The sequence below is a fragment of the Equus asinus genome, chromosome 11 (genome assembly GCF_041296235.1).
Source record: "Equus asinus isolate D_3611 breed Donkey chromosome 11, EquAss-T2T_v2, whole genome shotgun sequence".
NCBI classification, from domain to species: Eukaryota; Metazoa; Chordata; class Mammalia; order Perissodactyla; family Equidae; genus Equus; species Equus asinus.
The window spans coordinates 11,992,603-12,012,168 of NC_091800.1; the positions used below are offsets into that span (position 1 = coordinate 11,992,603).

At 36.0% G+C, this 19,566-nt stretch overlaps 1 protein-coding gene across 8 annotated transcripts in view; it reads right to left on the reverse strand.

Annotated features, from left to right (window-relative positions):
* The window catches only part of KATNAL1 (katanin catalytic subunit A1 like 1), a 97,842-nt gene that overhangs the window by 48,525 nt on the left and 29,751 nt on the right, over positions 1-19,566 (reverse strand). For all 8 annotated transcript variants that reach the window (XR_011506843.1, XM_044777345.2, XM_070520462.1 and 5 more), the window contains exon 4: positions 477-645. Coding sequence is in view for 7 of the 8 variants with exons in the window: in XM_044777345.2 (XP_044633280.1) it covers positions 477-645 (169 nt within the window). In the remaining variant the exon portion in view is untranslated. The remainder of the gene's footprint in view (positions 1-476; positions 646-19,566) is intronic.

Consider the following 19,566-nt stretch of genomic DNA (forward strand, 5'->3'; position numbering starts at 1 on the left):
AATTTTCTCATTAAAGAAAAAAGAAAACCATGTTCTACTCTGAAATTTACAGATAAATCAAAGATTTTTTTTTTATTTTTAGCAGCAGTGAATCACATCCATCATCTTATTCTATGAATGTATACATCTATTTCCTTATAGGTCTTTTCCCCACAATTATGTTTTCATTTATTGTTCATTTCAATTGAGAATATTCATTAAAATATTTTTTAAAGTTTTAAAACTTTATTTTAAATATTTCTACAAAAGACCCATTTTACTAAAGATCGTGTGTGTGTATTTTTTTAATATACCTCTGAGGTTACTGGCATTGTAGAATGGCCTTCGAAATGCAAAGACTGCTTAGGGTTTTGAATCAGACTTTTTCTAATCTCTTCCATGTCAAAATCAGGGTACTCTGAAAAGCCAACACAAATTATAATATGCACCAAAAGTCACAGGCTTCACGTGAGTGAGTTACAAAGAGACGGTCTTGCCTTGTCATCTCTCCCTTTGGCTCTGTAATCCTTGTCCCTACTTGTGGAGGGTTTTTCACTCTTTGATATAGGATGCGCTCGGCCGACAGGTCCCCGGGCTCCTACTCCTGGCATTTCTTTCCTCAGAGGTCTTACTTCTCGATTGGGGCGCCTTATCTGAGGCGGAGCTCTGAGAAGAAAAAATTAAAATTAAAATTAATCAAAGGCAAAAGTATTTCAATACTATCTTAGTCAATAAAACTATTAAATCAAGAAACCCAAAATATCAATTTTTCTCCCTTTTGCCAATTCACATCCATAACTATTAGGTCAGTTTTTAAAAGCTCTTTTCTATAAAATATACTGGTTGATACAATTATTAAATACACATAAATGACATATATAGCAGCAATTATTTTGTAAACAATAACTAATAATCACCAATAGAGGGCAATACAGACTATTCCCATCCAATAATCTTAACAGTGCAACGGAAAGTCAATTACTTTATTCATTACTATCCCAAACCAAGAACAAGTAACTTTAAAGAAAAAAAGCATTAAAAGCTGAAAGGACAAAAATTCAAAATATATCTTTTTGCACAGTTTACTAATTTATTTTTTACAACCAAAGTTATTTTCTCTGCTTCTGTACTGGAAAATCCAACATTTCATTCAACAAATTACAAACAGCAGGGCTTAACAATGAAATCTCCTTATAAACAAAAGTAATTTCTGGGTAAAAATATCATCCATGCTTTGAGGGTGTCAAAAATCACAGGATCATTCCAATTATATAGGCTTCTAAATGGAAATCAAGAATTCTGATAACTATATATGGTGACAGATTTTAACTAAACTTACTGTGATCATTTTGCAATATATACAATATTGAATCATTGTCATACATCTGAAACTAATATAATGTTGTACATCAATTATACCTCAATAAAAAAATAATTTTTATAAATATATAAATGTAACCATGCACACAAAGTGGTATATTTTGTTTCATGTAATAAGAAACATGTCTTCTTCAAAGAGTGTAGCTGTGAGGTTTCTCAGCACAGTATTTGTCTCTCTTTGGGTGCTGGGGGGACTCTAGCACTGTGTGAATCTCTCAGTTCTTCTTTGAACTCTCTCTGCCTCTGTTTTCCTACCTTTTCTCTCTCTACAGCTCTGCCTGTATTTTAGCTCTTCAGATCCCATATGTGTATTCCTTTTTCACCCATATGCCATATCTATTATTATCCTTCTTCCAACTTCATGCTTTTAGTTCATCTAACTCATCATGGAGTTTCTCTCCCTGGTATCAGAAAAAGTGACACAAGTATATAACTCAAGAACCCAGGAAAATAGGAAAACAGATGAAAGGCCAGGAATGTTGTAAACTCAAGTCAAAAAAGGTAAAAAATTGTTAACATATTGTGGGTCTAATATAGCACCTTCAGATTGTTGGAATTAGACCACCACATGACATTGCTAAGGATTTAAGAGACGCTGGTGAAAAGTATCTATCTATTAGGTTACCATACATTGATATCTGAATCCTTGGAGTTCAATGCAGTGAAACAATTTTTTACTGAACACCCATTAGGAGGTATATAGCCTTTACTGTGCCAGGCCCTAGCAGGAGACAAAGAGGAATAAGCAATCTTGTGAAAGAAATCCATAGGAAAGGAACTAGAAAATCGTGTATAGTAAAATGGTTATAAGGTATTTTATAATTTAAAATTTATAAGGTACTATTCAAATTTAAAGGTACTGTTACATTATTAGTTTGAGTACATTATTAGTCTTTTAAGCATTCTGATAAAATAAAAATGTGATGAGACTAGTAAAAAATAAAAAACTAAAAAGGTTACATTGCTCTATTCCCAGTATTTCATCACAATCACTATTTTTTGATTGAATGTTTGTTTTGGTTGACGAAGGGGTGGAAAGGAGTAGAGCAGAACTCTACACTTATTTATACACATTTGTGTATGTATAAATGTCTTTCCTGAATCAGATTCATGCATACGGCCAAAGACAATAAAATGAGAGCAACAATCTCTTCCACACAGAACACACGTCCAGTTTGCCCTTCTGTTAGCAGCTGCGTCTGCTATTTAAATAGCCTGGCATTGTCTGTGGTCTTGCTTTTTCAACGCACAGCCAGCCTGAAGCTTTTGCTCACAAGCAGCAAACCCATCCCTTACAGCTGCATGCCAGGCTGCTCGTCAGCTGCTGGGCTTACCCCAATAGGCCTCGTTGCTTAGGGGTGAATTATAGTGAATCTTGAAACATTTCTTCTGCCTTCTTGGCTTGTGCTTCCCCACCTCAGCTTGCTATTTAACAGGTGCTTAGGAGTCCTGCTGTAGTTCATTTTGCACTCACATCCAGCTCGGCAAAGCGGTTATGAGAAGAATTATTTCAAAGCTTGTACATAGGCTGCATTCCAAGTGTTTGTTGCTGCTGACCTTGTCCTGCCGCTCAATATTCTGATGAGCTCATAAACAGTCTCAATGAAACTGCTCAAGAAGCCAGATGTGCCATTTGTGGCAAGTCCCATGTCTCACAGAAAGCCTGCCTGTGCTTTGCAGGTCTTCAGTCCCACCTCACTGCAGTTTGATATCACATTTGTAACAAACTCTGTCAACTTCCCGAAGGACACCCTTGAGGCTGTTCTGCACTTCTTCCTCCATTAGCGTATCACTGCACAACGTCATACTTCAATTTACGGACTCAGTGACAGCTTCCAGGCCACATGAAAATTAAGTCTCAAGGCTTCTTTTACTAGTCTCTTTTTAAAAAGAGACTTTAGGAGGGTTATACAGCATCATCAATCTCTGCCCTAATGGTCAAATAGAGACTGACACTGTACTAGCTTATAGTATTTCAAATACAGAGAATAACTGGTGGATCTGCAGATAAAATACTAGAATGTCTACACCATGTTCAGTTCTATTTGAGGACATTTTCCTAAAGGAGTGAAAAAATATGCCTTATTCTATCATATGCAATAAACGATTTCCTCCAAAATCCAATACATCCTCTTTCTAAGCTATATTAAATATCACTATGATACGTAAATGTTCTTATCAGCACTGCTTGTAATAGCAAATACATGGAAACAACTCACATGTCCAGTATCAGAACAGATACATTATTATATATTCACATAATGGGATATTACATTCACATGAACATGAATTACGGCTACACGCGGTAACAATACACGAATCTCAAGACCATAGTGTTGAGTAAAAAAGTAAGTTCAATGAATACACACAGTATAATTCCAAGCAAAGTGGAATTACTTTTTGGGAATACAAATGTATGTACCAAAAGTATAAAGAAAGGCAAGGGTATGATAAACCCCAAATTCAGGATAGTGTCTAACTCTGAAAGCGGAGGAAAGGAAATAGGATGCAGAGGAGCTCATAGGGGGACTTCAGAGGTAACAGTAAAGTGCTTTATCTTAAACTCCATGGTAAGTACATAGATGCTATTGTATTGTGATTCCCTATACCTTATACAAATTTTAATTATTCATATTATCTACTCAGTAGTTAACAAAACTTTAATTATGATTATACTTCAACAACACTAATTAAAATATCTGAGCACCTAAAAAGTGGGTTGCTACAAAGTTTTTGGCATGTTCCAGAAACACATGTTCTATTGATGCGGGCTCAGAGTATCCACCTTCAGTTGAATATACAGGATTACTGCCTGGCAAATCTCCATAAGAGATCGGACAACAGAAATGGGACTATCTGTCCCAGAGCACCACTCTTCCATGATTCCAGAAATCAAAGGGAAAGAGACCTCTTCTGAAGATGCCTTCATTCCACATCATATTAAGAAAGAAGGTCTAAGATACTTTCACAATTTTCTCTAGTTGCTATCTAGGCGCATTCTTAAGATTCCCATCTACTAAGTTCTTTCCATTTCTTCTAGCTTTCTGTTTAGCAGTTATTCTGAATTCTTTGGTTATATCTATTTGTTTATACATTGTTAGAATTTGGTATAAGAAAAAGTAATTTGGAACAGGTCCTATACATGCCCAAGAAGATAAGCCAGATTACCTACAGTTAACTTCTGGAAAAGAAAAAAAAATTTTTACTTTGCTAACTCCAGAATTAAACAAACAGGAAAATATCTCTCTCCAGAGCTAATAAAAAGACAAGAAAGTTAAGTTCCAAGTAGTTCATACTGATATTTTTACTATAAGGATTTGGAATCAATACATGAGGCTTCTGAGTCCAAGGGAAATTATTTGGTAAGAAATTAGGAGGCAAAAAACAAGGCTTAAACAGAAATTAGAAGACCTATGATTTGAAATTAAACATTCATGTTTAAGAATTTTAATGTCCACTCTCATCAAATTTATGACTGCTATTTTTTCAAATCAGTAAATTACTGATTGTTTACCTAATAAGTACAGGAACTATGCTGGATGTTATATTGACACAAAAGTGTTAGAAACATAATTCCTACCTTCACAGACAAATAGCATGGTGATTTGAAGTCAGCATTAGATTTAGAATCCTAAAACCTGAGTGCCTTTTTACTCCCAAATCCACCAATTACTGATTAAATGAGTATGTCACTTGACATCTACAAGCCTCATGCTCTTCCTCTATAAATGGAGATGATAATACTTCACAGAAGTTTTTAAATCTATTTTTCATTGAGATATAACATATATACAGTAAAATGTACATATATTAAGTATACTACTCAATAAATTTTGGTACCGTATAACCACCAGTAAATCAAGACAGAAAATTTCCCAATATCCCAGAAAGTTTTTTCATGGCTCCTTTTAGTCAGTATCAGCCCCTAAAGGTAACCACTATTCTGAGCTTACTATCATAGATTAGGTTTGCCTATTCTAATAGTTTCATATAAATGGAATCCTACAGCACATACTCTGTGTCTGGTTTCTTTCTTTCAACATTACTTGTGAAATTCATCCATGTTCCTGCATATAGCATTAGTTTATTTTTCTTCATTGCTGTGTAGTATCCTATTGCATAAATATAATACAATTTATCTATTCTACTGTTGATGGACACGAGTTGTTTTCCATCTGAAGTTGTTATTGCAGCTTCTATGTATATGGGGATCATGTTCTTGGTAAACATAAGCATTCCTTTCTTTCAGGTATGTACCCAGGAGTAGAACTGCTGGATCACAGGGTATATGTAAGATTGGCTTTAGTAAATATAGCCCAACAGTTTTCCAAAGTGGTGATGCCATTTTACACTCCCATGAACAACATATGAGAGTGCCAGTTGCTCCATCCTAGCTATCTTGGTGGAGGTGTAATGGTATCTCATCGTGGTTTTACCTTGCCTTTCCTGAATGACAACGGACGTTGAATACCTTTTCAACAATATGCTTATTGGCCACGTGAGTATCTTCTTTTATAAAGTATCTATTCCAGTCTTTAGCCCATTTTTTTTCAATCAGGCTGTTTGACTTTTTCCTATTCGTTTATTGACTGTCATTCTTTATATATTCTGGATATAATCCTTCTTATAAGTCCTATCTTCTCCTAGTATATGGCTTACCTTTTTACTCTCTTAATGGTGAGTCTCTTGAAGAAGAGAAGTTCATAATTTTAGAATTCTGAGTCATCAATCTTTTATCTTTAATGCTTTAGTGTCCAGTTTAATAAATCTTTGCCACCCGAAGGTCATGATGATATCCCCCCATGTTTTCTTCTGTCAGCTTTATTTTATTACCTTTTACATTTTAGGTAGTTATCTATTTCAAATTAGTTCTTCTACATGGTATAAAGCAGGGGGGTCAAGGTTTTTCCCCCACATGGATATTCAGTTAATCCAGAAGCATTTATTGATAAGATGTACCTTTCCCTATTGAATTGCAGTAGTGCCTTCTTCATAAATCAAGTGACTTCATAGAATTTAACCTTTAATGAGAAGTTCCAGTTCTAAAAAGAAGTTTAAAATTTTAGTTGTTTGCTATCAGAAGACTATAAACAAATATTTTATTATGATATATTCCAGAGTCTGTTCAAAATTATTAATTTTTTCAATATCTGAACTCCTAATGAATCCAAGATGCTACGCCACACAACACAAAAGACGTCATTAGATTAAGTCTTCCTTCGTTGTCTAACAAGCAAATCAGCGACATTCAGAATACATTAAGGACGACAAGCCATGCTGACATGAGTTGTCTCCTATACTCAAGGGTGCTTTTTGTGCAGAAAATATACTCTTCAAAGGCTTATTCTGATTTTTTAAATATTCAACTTATTAAAGTAAAAAAGGCAAAAACTCAGTTATTCCTTGAATTTTTTAGATTCAGCTTACCAATCTTCTTCTATGTACAAGTAGCAGATTTTAGAAGTCACTTTTAGGAGGCTTTTGAATAATGTTTGGTCCCATTTACAAATCTGGTTAATTAAATGCCACCAAAATGTTTTACCTACATTTATAAATTTAATATATTTTATTTCTTTCTTAGTTCTCCAATTGTCTTACTTAATAAAGCATAATGACTTACATATAAATACTTTTATAAACCTAGTAAATTAAATTTATAAATATGGCAAGCCTAAATTTCTCTTAAATGTTCCCCAAGAGGAGTTAACATAAATTTTTATGTAAAAATTCACAGATCTAAATTATTCCATAATACATTTTAAATTGGACTTGCACGCTATCACCCTTATTAGACATATTTTCTTAAATTACAAGTACATAAAAATAATAAAATAAATATGCAAATATGCACATATCCCTTAACAAAAAAATATTATTACTATAGCTTTGATTCTCTTAGACATGTCTATTCTTAATTCTAAGTCTTCCTGCAGTTAAAAGATGGTTACCCACTATAGAAAGCAATTATCATCCAAGTTAACCAAGGTGACATTTAACCAGAAATTTCAGCTGACATGAGATCTAGAGCTACATTACTTCTCACACCAAATATTATACAATCCAATTTGATATCATGGGGGTTGTCTTCTTAGCATTTTGATGTTACCCACAACCAGATATTTCAGCGAGGATAGTGACTGAATTCTTGTCAGTGATTCTGATGGGATACGCTAAGCCTAATTTAAAGTCGCTAAGCCAGTGGTTCTCTCGCTTCAAAGGTGTGGGGAAAGCCGACTAGAACACTACTGATTTAGTCTAATGGTAGAATTCCACCACTCCCCGGCAGGGTAATTACTTGATTGTACCTTGTTCTTCTGTGGCTCTAAAGATAGGCGCTTGTCTTTTCCATTTAACTCTAAAGACCCTTGAACTTGAAAAACTTAAATAAAACATTTAATTTATTTTCTACCTAACCCTAAAGACCTTAAAACTAGATGGACAATGGCATTCTTTCAGACTAGAAGGACTACACAACTTTTACAGATATTAAAATGATACCAGTTTAACTTCAGGTATCTCACAGTCCTTTGTCTAGCTTATAGCCAAGCTCTGAGATGATTCTACTGATTTTCAAAACACGAGGATATGAAAAATATGACATAGTCCCTGTATTCAAGAAGCTTATAATTTAGCTAAAAATATACACATATTTTAAGAATTATACCGGGCATCCCTTTCTGTTCACACATAAATCCTACAACTAAAGCCTTACTGAAGAAGAGTTCCCAACTAAACTATCAAGAAGAGTCCTCAAAAGTAACAAACCGTGTGATAAGACCCCCAAGAACTTATGACAAAAGAAATACAACAGTAATAAATATATGGTAACAACAACAAAAATAAGCTGAAAACCTTCCCACTATAAAACATGTAGGAACTCTGGATAAAATAAAACAAATATCCTTTTACATGATCCTACCAGAGGGTAAGAGAAATACCTAATGACCAAAAAATAAATAAAAGAAGAGAGCTGATGACATGGCAGTCAAGTAGGGTTTCCAGGCCGGAGACACCTAAGGGCTTGAGACCACACAGCGAGACCTGAGACAAGGTCTTAAGTTTGCACAAGTCAGAGAAGTTGAACGGAGACTACCACATGGAGCCAGGACTCTCAAAGGGCTACACCTTCAGTGAAAGGGGTAGAATTAAAACACACACACACACACACAGTTCCAGGCCTATGTTCTGTATCTGGGGAGCGAGGCAAAAGTCTCCCCGAGAAATAGAAACCAAGGGTCTGCTCTCATGTGATCTGGGATTCAGCAAAGAAATTTACCTAAAAGTGGTCCTAGGCAGGTGATATCCTTAAGGCACTCGGCTGAAGCAAACAAAGACCCTCTCAGGAGTGACATCCCTCTAAACAAGCCACACATTAGAATGACTAAAACCTTGAAGAGACATTCTCAAATTTACCACAAACAAGAGTCACCAGAAATAACAAAAAAAGATAACACTCCCAATAACTTCTGATAATAGAACTATCAGATATAGACTATAAAATGAATCTTTAAAATGGTTAAAAGCATTAAAAAAAATCTGAAACAAAAGAAACACAAGTCTTAAGTAGTAAATCCACACTTAGATAATTCATAGCAAAACTGTTTAACACCAAAGACAAAAAATAAAATCATAAAAACAATGAGAGAGAAAAGAGAGGTTATCTACAAATAAACAACAATTAGACTGATAACGTAAGCCAGAAGGCAAAATAATACTATTACTAATGTCACCTTCAAAGCAGAGAATAAATAACTACCAATCTAGTATTCTATATTAAACTATCAATTAAGAGTGACAGGAAAATAAAGATATTTTGAGAAAAAAACCAAGAGACCTTTGTTAAGAACTACTAAAGAATATACCTCAGCAAAGAAGAAACTGAAACTAGAAAGAGTGAAATGCAAGGAATGGTGAACAAAACAGTTGGTAAACACATGGAAAAATCTAAAAAAGCATTTTATTCACTCATTCACTCGATAAGTTTTATTGAATGCCTACACTGTGCAGGCGCTATTCTTGGTGCTGGGGGTGCCGCAGGGAAAGAATCAAAGGCTCTGACTTACAGAGCTCACAACATAGGGGACGACAAACAATAAACACACAATACAAGCAGTAAGTACTAGGAAAAAGAATAAAGCAGAGTAAGGAGACAGAGTGATGACAAGAGAAGGGGGTAAACATTTTAAATAAGGTGGTCAAGGAAAGACTCTCTAGGGGACATCTGAACAAAGACTTCAGTGAGGTGAGGGCACCGGCTATCTGCGTACCGAGTGGGGCAGTGGTGAGGGGGAGGGGAGTGAGTGATGAAGACTGCAAATGTCTCTTGAGCACTTCCTATATCCAGGCTGCTCTTTAGACTTTACTTATATTCAATCATTTAATTCTCAAAATAACCCCATGAGGTAGTGTAATATCGATCACCAATTTATAGAGGAGGAGAATGAAGGAGAGGTTGAATGACTTGTCCTCACACACGCTAAGTGGCAGAGCTAGGATAAGAACCCTCAGTGTTTGGTTAATTACCAATCTCTGGGCAAGGGAAACAGCCTTCCTAGAATCTGAGCACCTGGAGAGCAGGAACCTTCCTCCTCCTCTATGCACCCATAGTGCCTAGTACATAATGGGCTGGATATGTTGAGCTGAACTGAACACAGAAAGAACACAGGCACAGGACTAGGGAACAACAACGAGATAAAAGAGAAGAGGCCACAGCCAGAAAAAAGAAAAGCAGAATAGTCTAACATCACAACAGCTACACGATGAAGAGAGTTCCAAAGAAGAACGATGGTAAACAGTATCGAAAGTTACAAAAGTGAAATAAGTCTTGAGGATAGGTGCTGCATTATCAAATTAGGAAATTATCTTCAAGAATTCCGTCCCGATACCGCAATGAACAGAGATCCAGGATTTCTAGTTATTAAGGAAAAAGGGCAGTGAAGGCAACAGATGTACAGTATACCTTACAGTAGTTTGTAAAAGGAACAAAGAGGGGAAATGACAGTGTCTAAAGTGCAGCAAGGCAAAGATTTTTTTCAATAAAAATTTAAAAGTAACATGTTATGATTTCATTCTGACTTACCACTATCTTGTTCCCATTCCTTAGTTTATCTCTAATGAATTAAAATTTCTATCTTTCAGTTGTCTTTTCTGTAATATAAAAAAAAATTATAGGGGCTGGCCCCGTGGCCGAGTGGTTAAGTTCGCACGCTCCGCTGCAGGCGGCCCAGTGTTTCGTTGGTTCAAATCCTGGGCACGGACATGGCACTGCTCATCAAACCACGCTGAGGCAGCATCCCACATGCCACAACTAGGAGGACCCACAACAAAGAATATACAACTATGTACTTGGGGGCTTTGGGGAGAAAAAGGAAAAAAAATAAAATCTTTAAAAAAAATTATAGAAATACCAAGTTTTTAGGCAATTACTGTAATAAATACCTAGGTTCCAAAATAAAGATTTCAAATGAGTGACTACTGAGTTCTATAAAATAAGACAAATGCTCCCTAGAGAAAACTTACATAAAAGGAATAAAATAAAACAGTCAAATGGAATGACCTCCCACTTTGGGGATACTTCAGATCAGAATTTAGACCCTGGAAAACATCTGCTCCCTCTGTCCTCAGTCTCAGATGATCTTGCTTGCTGTTCCCTCACTGAAATAATCAGACGAGAACGTTGACAAGCGCTCACCTCCATATCTAGCCACTTCTCTACATCCATATCCTTATAACTAACTGCCTTCACTCCTGTTACCGTGAATCAGCTATCCATGCACCCACTCCGCTTGTACATGAGATTCCATCTCCTCTTAGCTACTCAAGGTCATTGCTCCAGTAGTCATCCACATTCTTCCATGCATCGATTTTCCCCTTTCTACCGTAGCATTCTCATCAGCATACAAACATCTTGTCATTCCTCTCCTCTCTAAAACAACAACAAATCTTGACTCCATGTCTTCCCCAACCATCACTCAATTTTTCTGCTCCCCTTTTCAGCAAGACTCGTTGAAAAAACTATATATACTCATTGTTTTTAATTCCTCTCTTCCCATTCTCTGAACCCACTCCATTATTCTCTACAATTCCACCCAAACTGATCATGATGGTCACCAATGAGCTCCATATTGCTGAATCCAATCCAATTCTCAATCTTTATTTTATTTGACCTACACATAGCATTTGATAAAGATGCTTAGAATCTTTAAACTTTAATTTCTTCTAAAAATAGGGATGATAATAACAGTAGCTATTCCAGACTGTGTTGTAAAGATTAAGAAAAAAACTACATAAGAAGTTTGTTAGCACACTGCCTGGTTCACAGTTAAGAACTCAACACCAGTTACTGCTACCTACATTCTAGCCACAGTCGAAAGTCCATCCCATACCCCAGAAATGGAATGTGGGAAGAGAGGGTAACTCCAGAATGTTGAGAAAATGAGTGTAATCTCAATTTACCAATCATTAGACAAATAACCTACTCCACCATAAAAAGAATGACCTTAAAATTTCTTTCTCAAAATTCCGTACTTGCTGATGATTCCTAAATAACTGCCATTAATCCCAATCTCTTTTAAACTCTGGTTCTCATACGCAATTCCTATTCAACAGCTTGGTCTAGATATTTAATTAGCTGCTCCAATTTTTCTTTCATTCTCTGTATCTCATTAATCACCAAATCCAGTCCATTCTACCTCAGTAAAGGCTCTCACACCCATTTCACAAGACCACATGCTTAACAGGGGAAGGAATGTGTCTGTTTCTGTATCCCACCACATCCCAGCATAGTACCAGCACCTAGCACAGTACTTGGCATATAATAGATGTCAGCATCCTAGCTCAAGTTTTCCAGAATGTCTGGATTATTTTCTCTTGCTTCTTGAGGCCAAGGTCTGTGGGACTTTTTTCACCTTTAAACTTTCCACAGGGCCAAAGACCATGTTTAGTATACGATGAATATTCATAAAACACATTTTGGAGAGATCAATGATAGAGTGTTTTTCTTCCTAAGACTTCAAAACAATTTTACAAAACAATCTCATCACGATATACATTTTATAAAGGGAAAAAATGAGGCACAGAGAAGTGAACTTAACTTGGAGGATGACTCAATCAGCAGTGGAACTGATACAAAAAGTTGCTCTCCTATCCCCTAACCCTAGGAAAATAGCCGAGCTGGAGCCCGGGTGAAACCCCTGTAAGGATGAGATGGAAGTTTACTCTCTACTTGATGTGGCCTTAACTGATCTTTTTCCACTGCAAATTGGGATCTTAAATGCTAGCAGTTACTTAATCTATTTGGGCACCCAAAGAAACATAAAGCAACAACTTTGATACCAAGTCAGTAAGAATTTCCTCTTTGCTGAAATTCTACAAAACAGCACAAATTTGATTAAAAAATCAACCTTATTATCTGTATGTACACAGAAACACATTATGCCTTTTCCCTCGGTTCCAGATGAAATAATGTTAGAGGTTCTACTGGAGTTCTAATTTACCTACAGAGAATAAGCCAACTTTTGGGCTTGTGAATCCTATTCTTACTGCCATCTCTCTCAAAAGACGTAACTTAAAAAGAACACTCTTTTTTTTTTTTAAGTTGAAGAAAGAATAGTTTACTGAATATATGCTATGTCAAACACGCTCCAACACAGAAAATCTTAGTTTCGTGGCTTCAGGTCTCACTGGGAGAGGTCATTTTAAAATGGTCTCCTTAAAAACAATGTACTTAAAACCCGCATATGGAAAATATTATAAAATAATTTAATTGACACCAGATATCATTTAACTTAGGACACTAAGAATGACTTGGAGGCTTCGTTTCTTTGGAGTTTTAATTCTGATATTGACTACCTCCCACTGTAATCCTACTTTTGTAGCTCAACTTCTTCATGTTTAGGATAATGAATCTAACTCATTTTAAAAGATTGTTTTGATTTATCCAAGCAGCTGCTGGTGATTTAAAACAGGATCATGATTAAACTCAGCAGATGCATGACATATAAGGTATAACTTCAAACGATGTGGCAAACCACTGCTGGAAACCACAGCGTACAGATTACCTTGGTGTGCGGCAACAGGGATAGAGGATAAGTTTTGTGTTAAAAGTCTGTGAAGTGAAAAGGACAGAGCCATAAACAAGGCCACCAAATTAGTGGCTAATGTCTGCCATGCATCCCAGAAACATTTTGTACAAAGCAAGGTAAAGTAAATTATATTTTCCTATTGAATTACACCGTAATTTCAGTGTAGTGTTCCCAGAAATAAATTTTTTTAATTACATTTAACATATCAATATTTATTTCATTAAGCATTTTCAGTTTCTTTATTCTCCTACTACCTCTAAAAAGAAGTAAACCAAATGGATAAGAGATCTATATATCATGTGTTAGGATATATAGATGTATATCAAAACATACCCACAGATACCACTGAGAATCATAGGTGGGAAAGTAACACAGCAGAGTGGGTATAAATAAGACTCCTGAAGCTGAGGAGATTTGGGTTCAAATCCTGGCTCTGCCACTTTCTTGTTCAGATGACTTTGGGAAAATAACAAATTCTGTAAGCTTCAATTTCCTGAGCTGTAAACGGGGTTCCTAATAATAAGTTAGCAATAGTAATATGGGTACACAATAACACTAGCTACTTCCTGGGATCACTGGAGGTTTAAAATAAGATAATCAATGCTAGTGAAACCTACAGTAAGTGACCAATAATTAGTTATCATCCTTTTCCTGAAAATGATCATCAACTTCATGAGACTTGGACATTTAAAAAACCACATCCTCTCTGCCAGAATTATTCAAAATGTTTCAGAAAACTACAGATTTCTGGCCATTATTTTTAAATTCTGTTATTCTCTTACCATTTTTCTGAAAGAACACTGTAGTACGTTCAGAATTCACATGCATTTTAATTATTTATTACAAATCAGTTACTCTGAGACATTAAATTCTCTTAATTAACTCCATGAGGTAGAAATCTCCATTTCACAGATAGTGAAACTAATGTTTAGAGAGGCTTAATAACTTGCTCAAGGTCATAAAGCAAGTAGGTGTCAGAAGCAGAATTCAAACTCAGATCTCATGGACTCAAATCAAGTGTCTTCCCGTTAAACCAAGAGTATCTAAGGACTATATTCACTATTCACTATCTCTAGCTGAAAATTTTATGATGTTTGTTTTCCACGACCTGTGAAAAAACCAAAATTGTAAAAGCAGAAAAATATTGTACAACTCTAACCTCCCATAACTTTCAACCCTAAACTTATAATCTTAATATTTCCTTATTTTATCAGCCTATGCACACATTCTGTGCTACAAACCTGTGTAACATTTATTTCATTAACATCTGCCTTACATATATGTCACTACGATGCTATCACTTGATGAAGGAACTGTGGCTTTGCTTATTTAAAGATTTTATTCATAAAGGTTAAAACTCCTAATCCCATGCTATCACCTAAGATAGTAAACAGAATTCCTTCACTAGCAGAACCATGTGGAGTTGTTGGAGGTTTTTCTAGTGTTGTGATGACATATGTGGGAATGGGAATCTTTTTTTTCCTCAGGCAATATACAGTCTTATATTTTCTTTTATTAAGGCTTTCTCATCTACAGAGGAAAAAAATACACAGAATAGCTATATACAAGGTAAACTTTAATTTAGTATGAAGAAAGGAGGTTTGGAGAAATATATTCTAGTCCACTCACCTTTTGCTTTCATTAAATATAAGGATTAAGGGCTGGCCTGGTGGCAAGTGGTTAAGTTCACATGCTCTGCTTCAGTGGCCCAAGGCTAGCCGGTTCAGATCTTGGGCTTGGACCTACATACCGCTCATCAAGCCATGCTGTGGTGGCATCCCACATAAAACAAGAAGATTGGCACAGGTGTTACCCCAGGGACAATCTTCCTCAAGCAAAAAGAGGAAGATTGGCAACAGATGTTAGTTCAGGGCCAATCTTCCTCACCAAAAAAAATAAATAAGGAGTAAAACACAAGTATAAAAACAAATAAGATTTGTGTAATGGGCAGTTAAGGGAGGACAAAGAGAAGGAAATAACTGGGCTGGTGTCTCTCTGATGAGATGTTTTCAGGTAAGAGTTCATCAATGGGAAAATTCCAGCCACACTTTTTATTCAGCTTGAGCCACTGTTAGAGTTATTATGTGTGGCTACTGCTTTTTGAAATACATCATGGTGCTTTATCAATTTAGAACAAGTATTTCCTATATTGAAAGTGATTCCCAGGACCAGATGGCTTTACTAGTGAATTCTACCAAACATTTAAAGAACTAATGTCAATCCTTCTCAAACTCTTCTAAAAAACTGAATGAATCCTTCCAAACTCATTTCATGAGGCCAGCATTACCCTGATACCAAAGCCAGATAAGAACATCACAAGCAAAGAAAACTATAGACCAATATCCTAATGTATACACAGGCAAAAGTGCTCAACAAAATATTAGCAAACCAAATTCAACAACACATTAAAAGGATTACACAGCATGACCAAGTGGGATTTATCCCTGGGATGTCAGCATGGTTCAACATACATGAATCAATAAACATGATACACTACCTTAACAGAATGAAAGATAAAAATCATATGATCACCTCAATAGATGCAGAAAAAGTATTTGACAAAATACGACATCACTTCATGATAAAAACCCTCAACAACCTGGGTATAGAAGGAACATATCTCAACATAATAAAGGCCATACATGACAGGCCCACAGCTCACATCACACGCAACAGTGGGAAACTGAAAGCCTCTCCTCTAAGACCAGGAACAAGACAGGGATGCCTGCTCTCACCACTTTTATTCAACACTGTACCAGAGGTTCTAGCGAGAGCAATCAGGCAAGACAAAGAAATCAAAGGCATCCAAATCTGAAAAGAAGCAGCAAAACTGTCATTAGTTGCAGATGATATGATCTAATATACAGAAAATCCTAAAGACTCAACCAAAAAACTGTTGGAACTAATCAACAAATTCAGTAAAGTTGCAGGATATAAAATCAACATACAGAAATTAGTTATGTCTCTAGACATTAAAAACAAAGCATCTGAAAAAGAAGTAAAGAAAATTATCCCATTCACAATAGCATCAAAAACAATAAAATACTTGGGAATAAATTTAACCAAGGAAGTGAAAGATCTGTATGATGAAAACTACATTTAGTTTTTAATGAAAGAAATTGAAGAAAACACAAACAAATGGAACAACCTCCCATGTTCATGGATGAGAAGACTAATTTTGTTAATTTTGTTAAAATGTCCATACTACCCAAAGCCATCTACAGATTCGACACAATCTCTATCAAAATGCTAATAGGATTTTTCACAGAAATTCAAAAAAATCCTAAAATTTGTATGGAACCACAAAAGACCCCAAATAGCCAAAGTAATCATGAGAAAGAAGAATAAAGCCAGAGGCATCACATTTCCAGATTTCAAATTACACTACAAAGCTATAGTAATTAAAACAGTATGGTACTGGCATAAAAACAGACACACAGACCAATGGAACAAAATAGAAAGCCCAGAAATAAACCCCTGCGTTTATGATCAAATATTTGACAAGGCAGCCAAGAATACTCAATAGGGAACGGATAGCCTCTTCAACAAATGGTGTTGAGAAAACTGAATAACCACAATCAGAAAAACTGAATTGGACTACCACTCACAAAAATGAACTTGAAATGGATTAAAGAGACTTAATCATAAGAACCAATACCATAAAACTCCTAGAAGAAAACATAGGAAAGAAGGTCCTTGACATGGGTCCTGGCAATGATTTTTTGCATATGATACCAAAAAGCACAAGCAACAAATGCAAAAACCAACAAATGAGACTACATCAAACTAAAAAGCTTCTGCACAGCAAAAGAAACAATCAAAAAAATGAAAAGGCAAGCTACTAAATGGGGGGAAATATTTGCAAACCATATATCAGATATGAAGTTAATATCGAAAATATATAAAGAACTCATATGACTCAACAACAACAACAAAGCAATCTGATTTAAAAATGGGCAAAGGAGGGGCCGGCCCAGTGGCATAGCAATTAAGGTCGCATGCTTCGGTGGCCCAGGGTTTGCCAGCTCAGATCCCAGGCGCAGACCTACACAGTGTTTATCAAGCCACGCTGTGGCAGGCATCCCACTTATAAAGTAGAGGAAGATGGGCACAGATGTTAGCTCAGGGCCAATCTTCCTCAGCAAAAAGAGGAGGATTGATGGCAGATTTTAGCTCAGAGCTAATCTTCCTCAAAAACAAAAAAAAGAAATGGGCAAAGGAACAAAATAGAAATTTTTCCAAAGAAGATATCCAAATGGCCAACAGATAGATGAAAAGATGCTCAACATTACTAACCACCAGGGAAAGACAAATCAAAACCACAATGAAATATCACCTCACACCTGTTAAAATGGCTATCATCAGGAAGACAAGAGATAAGTGTTGGCAAGGATGTGGAAAAAAGAGAACCCTTATGTACTGTTGGTGGAAATGTAAACTGGTTCAGCCACTATGGAAAACAGTATGGAGGTTCCTTAAAAAGTCATAAATAGAACTACCAGATGATCCAGCAATTCCACTCCTGGGTATATATCCAAAGGAAATGAAAACAGGACACTGAAAAGATATATGCACTCCCATATTCACTGCAGCATTATTCACAATAGCCAAGATACTAAAATAACCTGAGAGTTCATCAAAAGATAAATGAATCAAGATGATGTGGTACATATATAAAATGGAATATTATTCAGCCATGAGAAAGAAGGAAAGCCTGCCATTTGCAACAACATGGATGGACTCTGAGGGCATTAGGCCAAGTGAGATAAGTCAGACAAAGACAAATACTGTATTATATCACTTACATGTGGAATCTAAAAAAGCCAAACTCATAAAAACAGATTAGAATGGTGGTTACCAGGGGTTGGGGGATGCAGGAATTGGGGAGATGATGCTTAAGGTACAAACTTGCAATTAGAAAAGAAAGAAGTCCTGGAAATGCACAGCATAATGATTTTACACAATACCGTATTATAAACTTCAAAGTGCTAAGAGACGAGATATTAGTTGTTCCTATCACAAAAAAGGAAATGATAACTATGTGACGTGATAGAAGTGTCAGCTAATGCTATGGTGGTAATCATATTGCAATATATAAATATATCAAATCAACACGTTGTACACACATCTTACACAATGTGATATGTTCATTACATCTAAATAAAAATAGTTATTGTCAGCTTTTAGCTTTAAACTAGAAGTAGGGGCCGGCCCAGTGGCACAGTGGTTAAGTGCGCACGTTCCGCTTTGGTGGCCTGGGGTTCGCCGGTTAAGATCCTGGGTGTGGACATGGCACCGCTTGGCGAGCCATGCTGTGGCAGGCATCCCACATATAAAGTAGAGGAAGATGGGCATGGATGTGAGCTCAGGGCCAGTCTTCCTCAGCAAAAAGAGGAGGATTGGCAGCAGATGTTAGCTCAGGGCTAATCTTCCTCAATAAATAAATAATAAAATTAACAAAAAAATAAAAATAAACAAACGAAGTATATTTCTGAATTAATGACTTTCAGAAAAAAACAAAGTATTTTATTTTATATACATTCACAAAATGTTCAAGTTCTGATAGATTAAAATGCCACTATTTCGTTTTTTCAATATTTACTTTAGAACTTCCATGGTTACAATCCTATGACTTGAAACATTGCCTTTTGAGGGGTTAAGGTTACCTTAATCCAAAACACATGGAGGAAAGCACTATATTGTTGTAGACCTTAGAAAAGAATCATTGTCTAGTGTTTTTATAATATGAATCACAAAATTATCTGTTCAGCGGAAAAAACCCTGAAGGAATAAATTAACCACTTTTCACAGTTCTCCAAATGCTTTTAGGAAATTTTAAGAGATCAACAAGTAAAAGACACGATCACAGCTACTGACCAAGGGGAAAATTATTTTTTATGATGCAACGCTCTGGCCACAATACCACTTCACAATCAAATGGACTGAAAGCCAGAAAGACCTACACTCAGACCCTGGTCTAGCCTATCTTATAGGTCAGGGTCTCTCAGGTCTCAGTGTCCTCACCTACAGAATTAATGGAGCTATTCATTCAATGGGGACTGAATGCTTACTATATGCCAAACCCTGTGTTACCAAGGGAAGTTCATTATTACTCGTTTCTTTT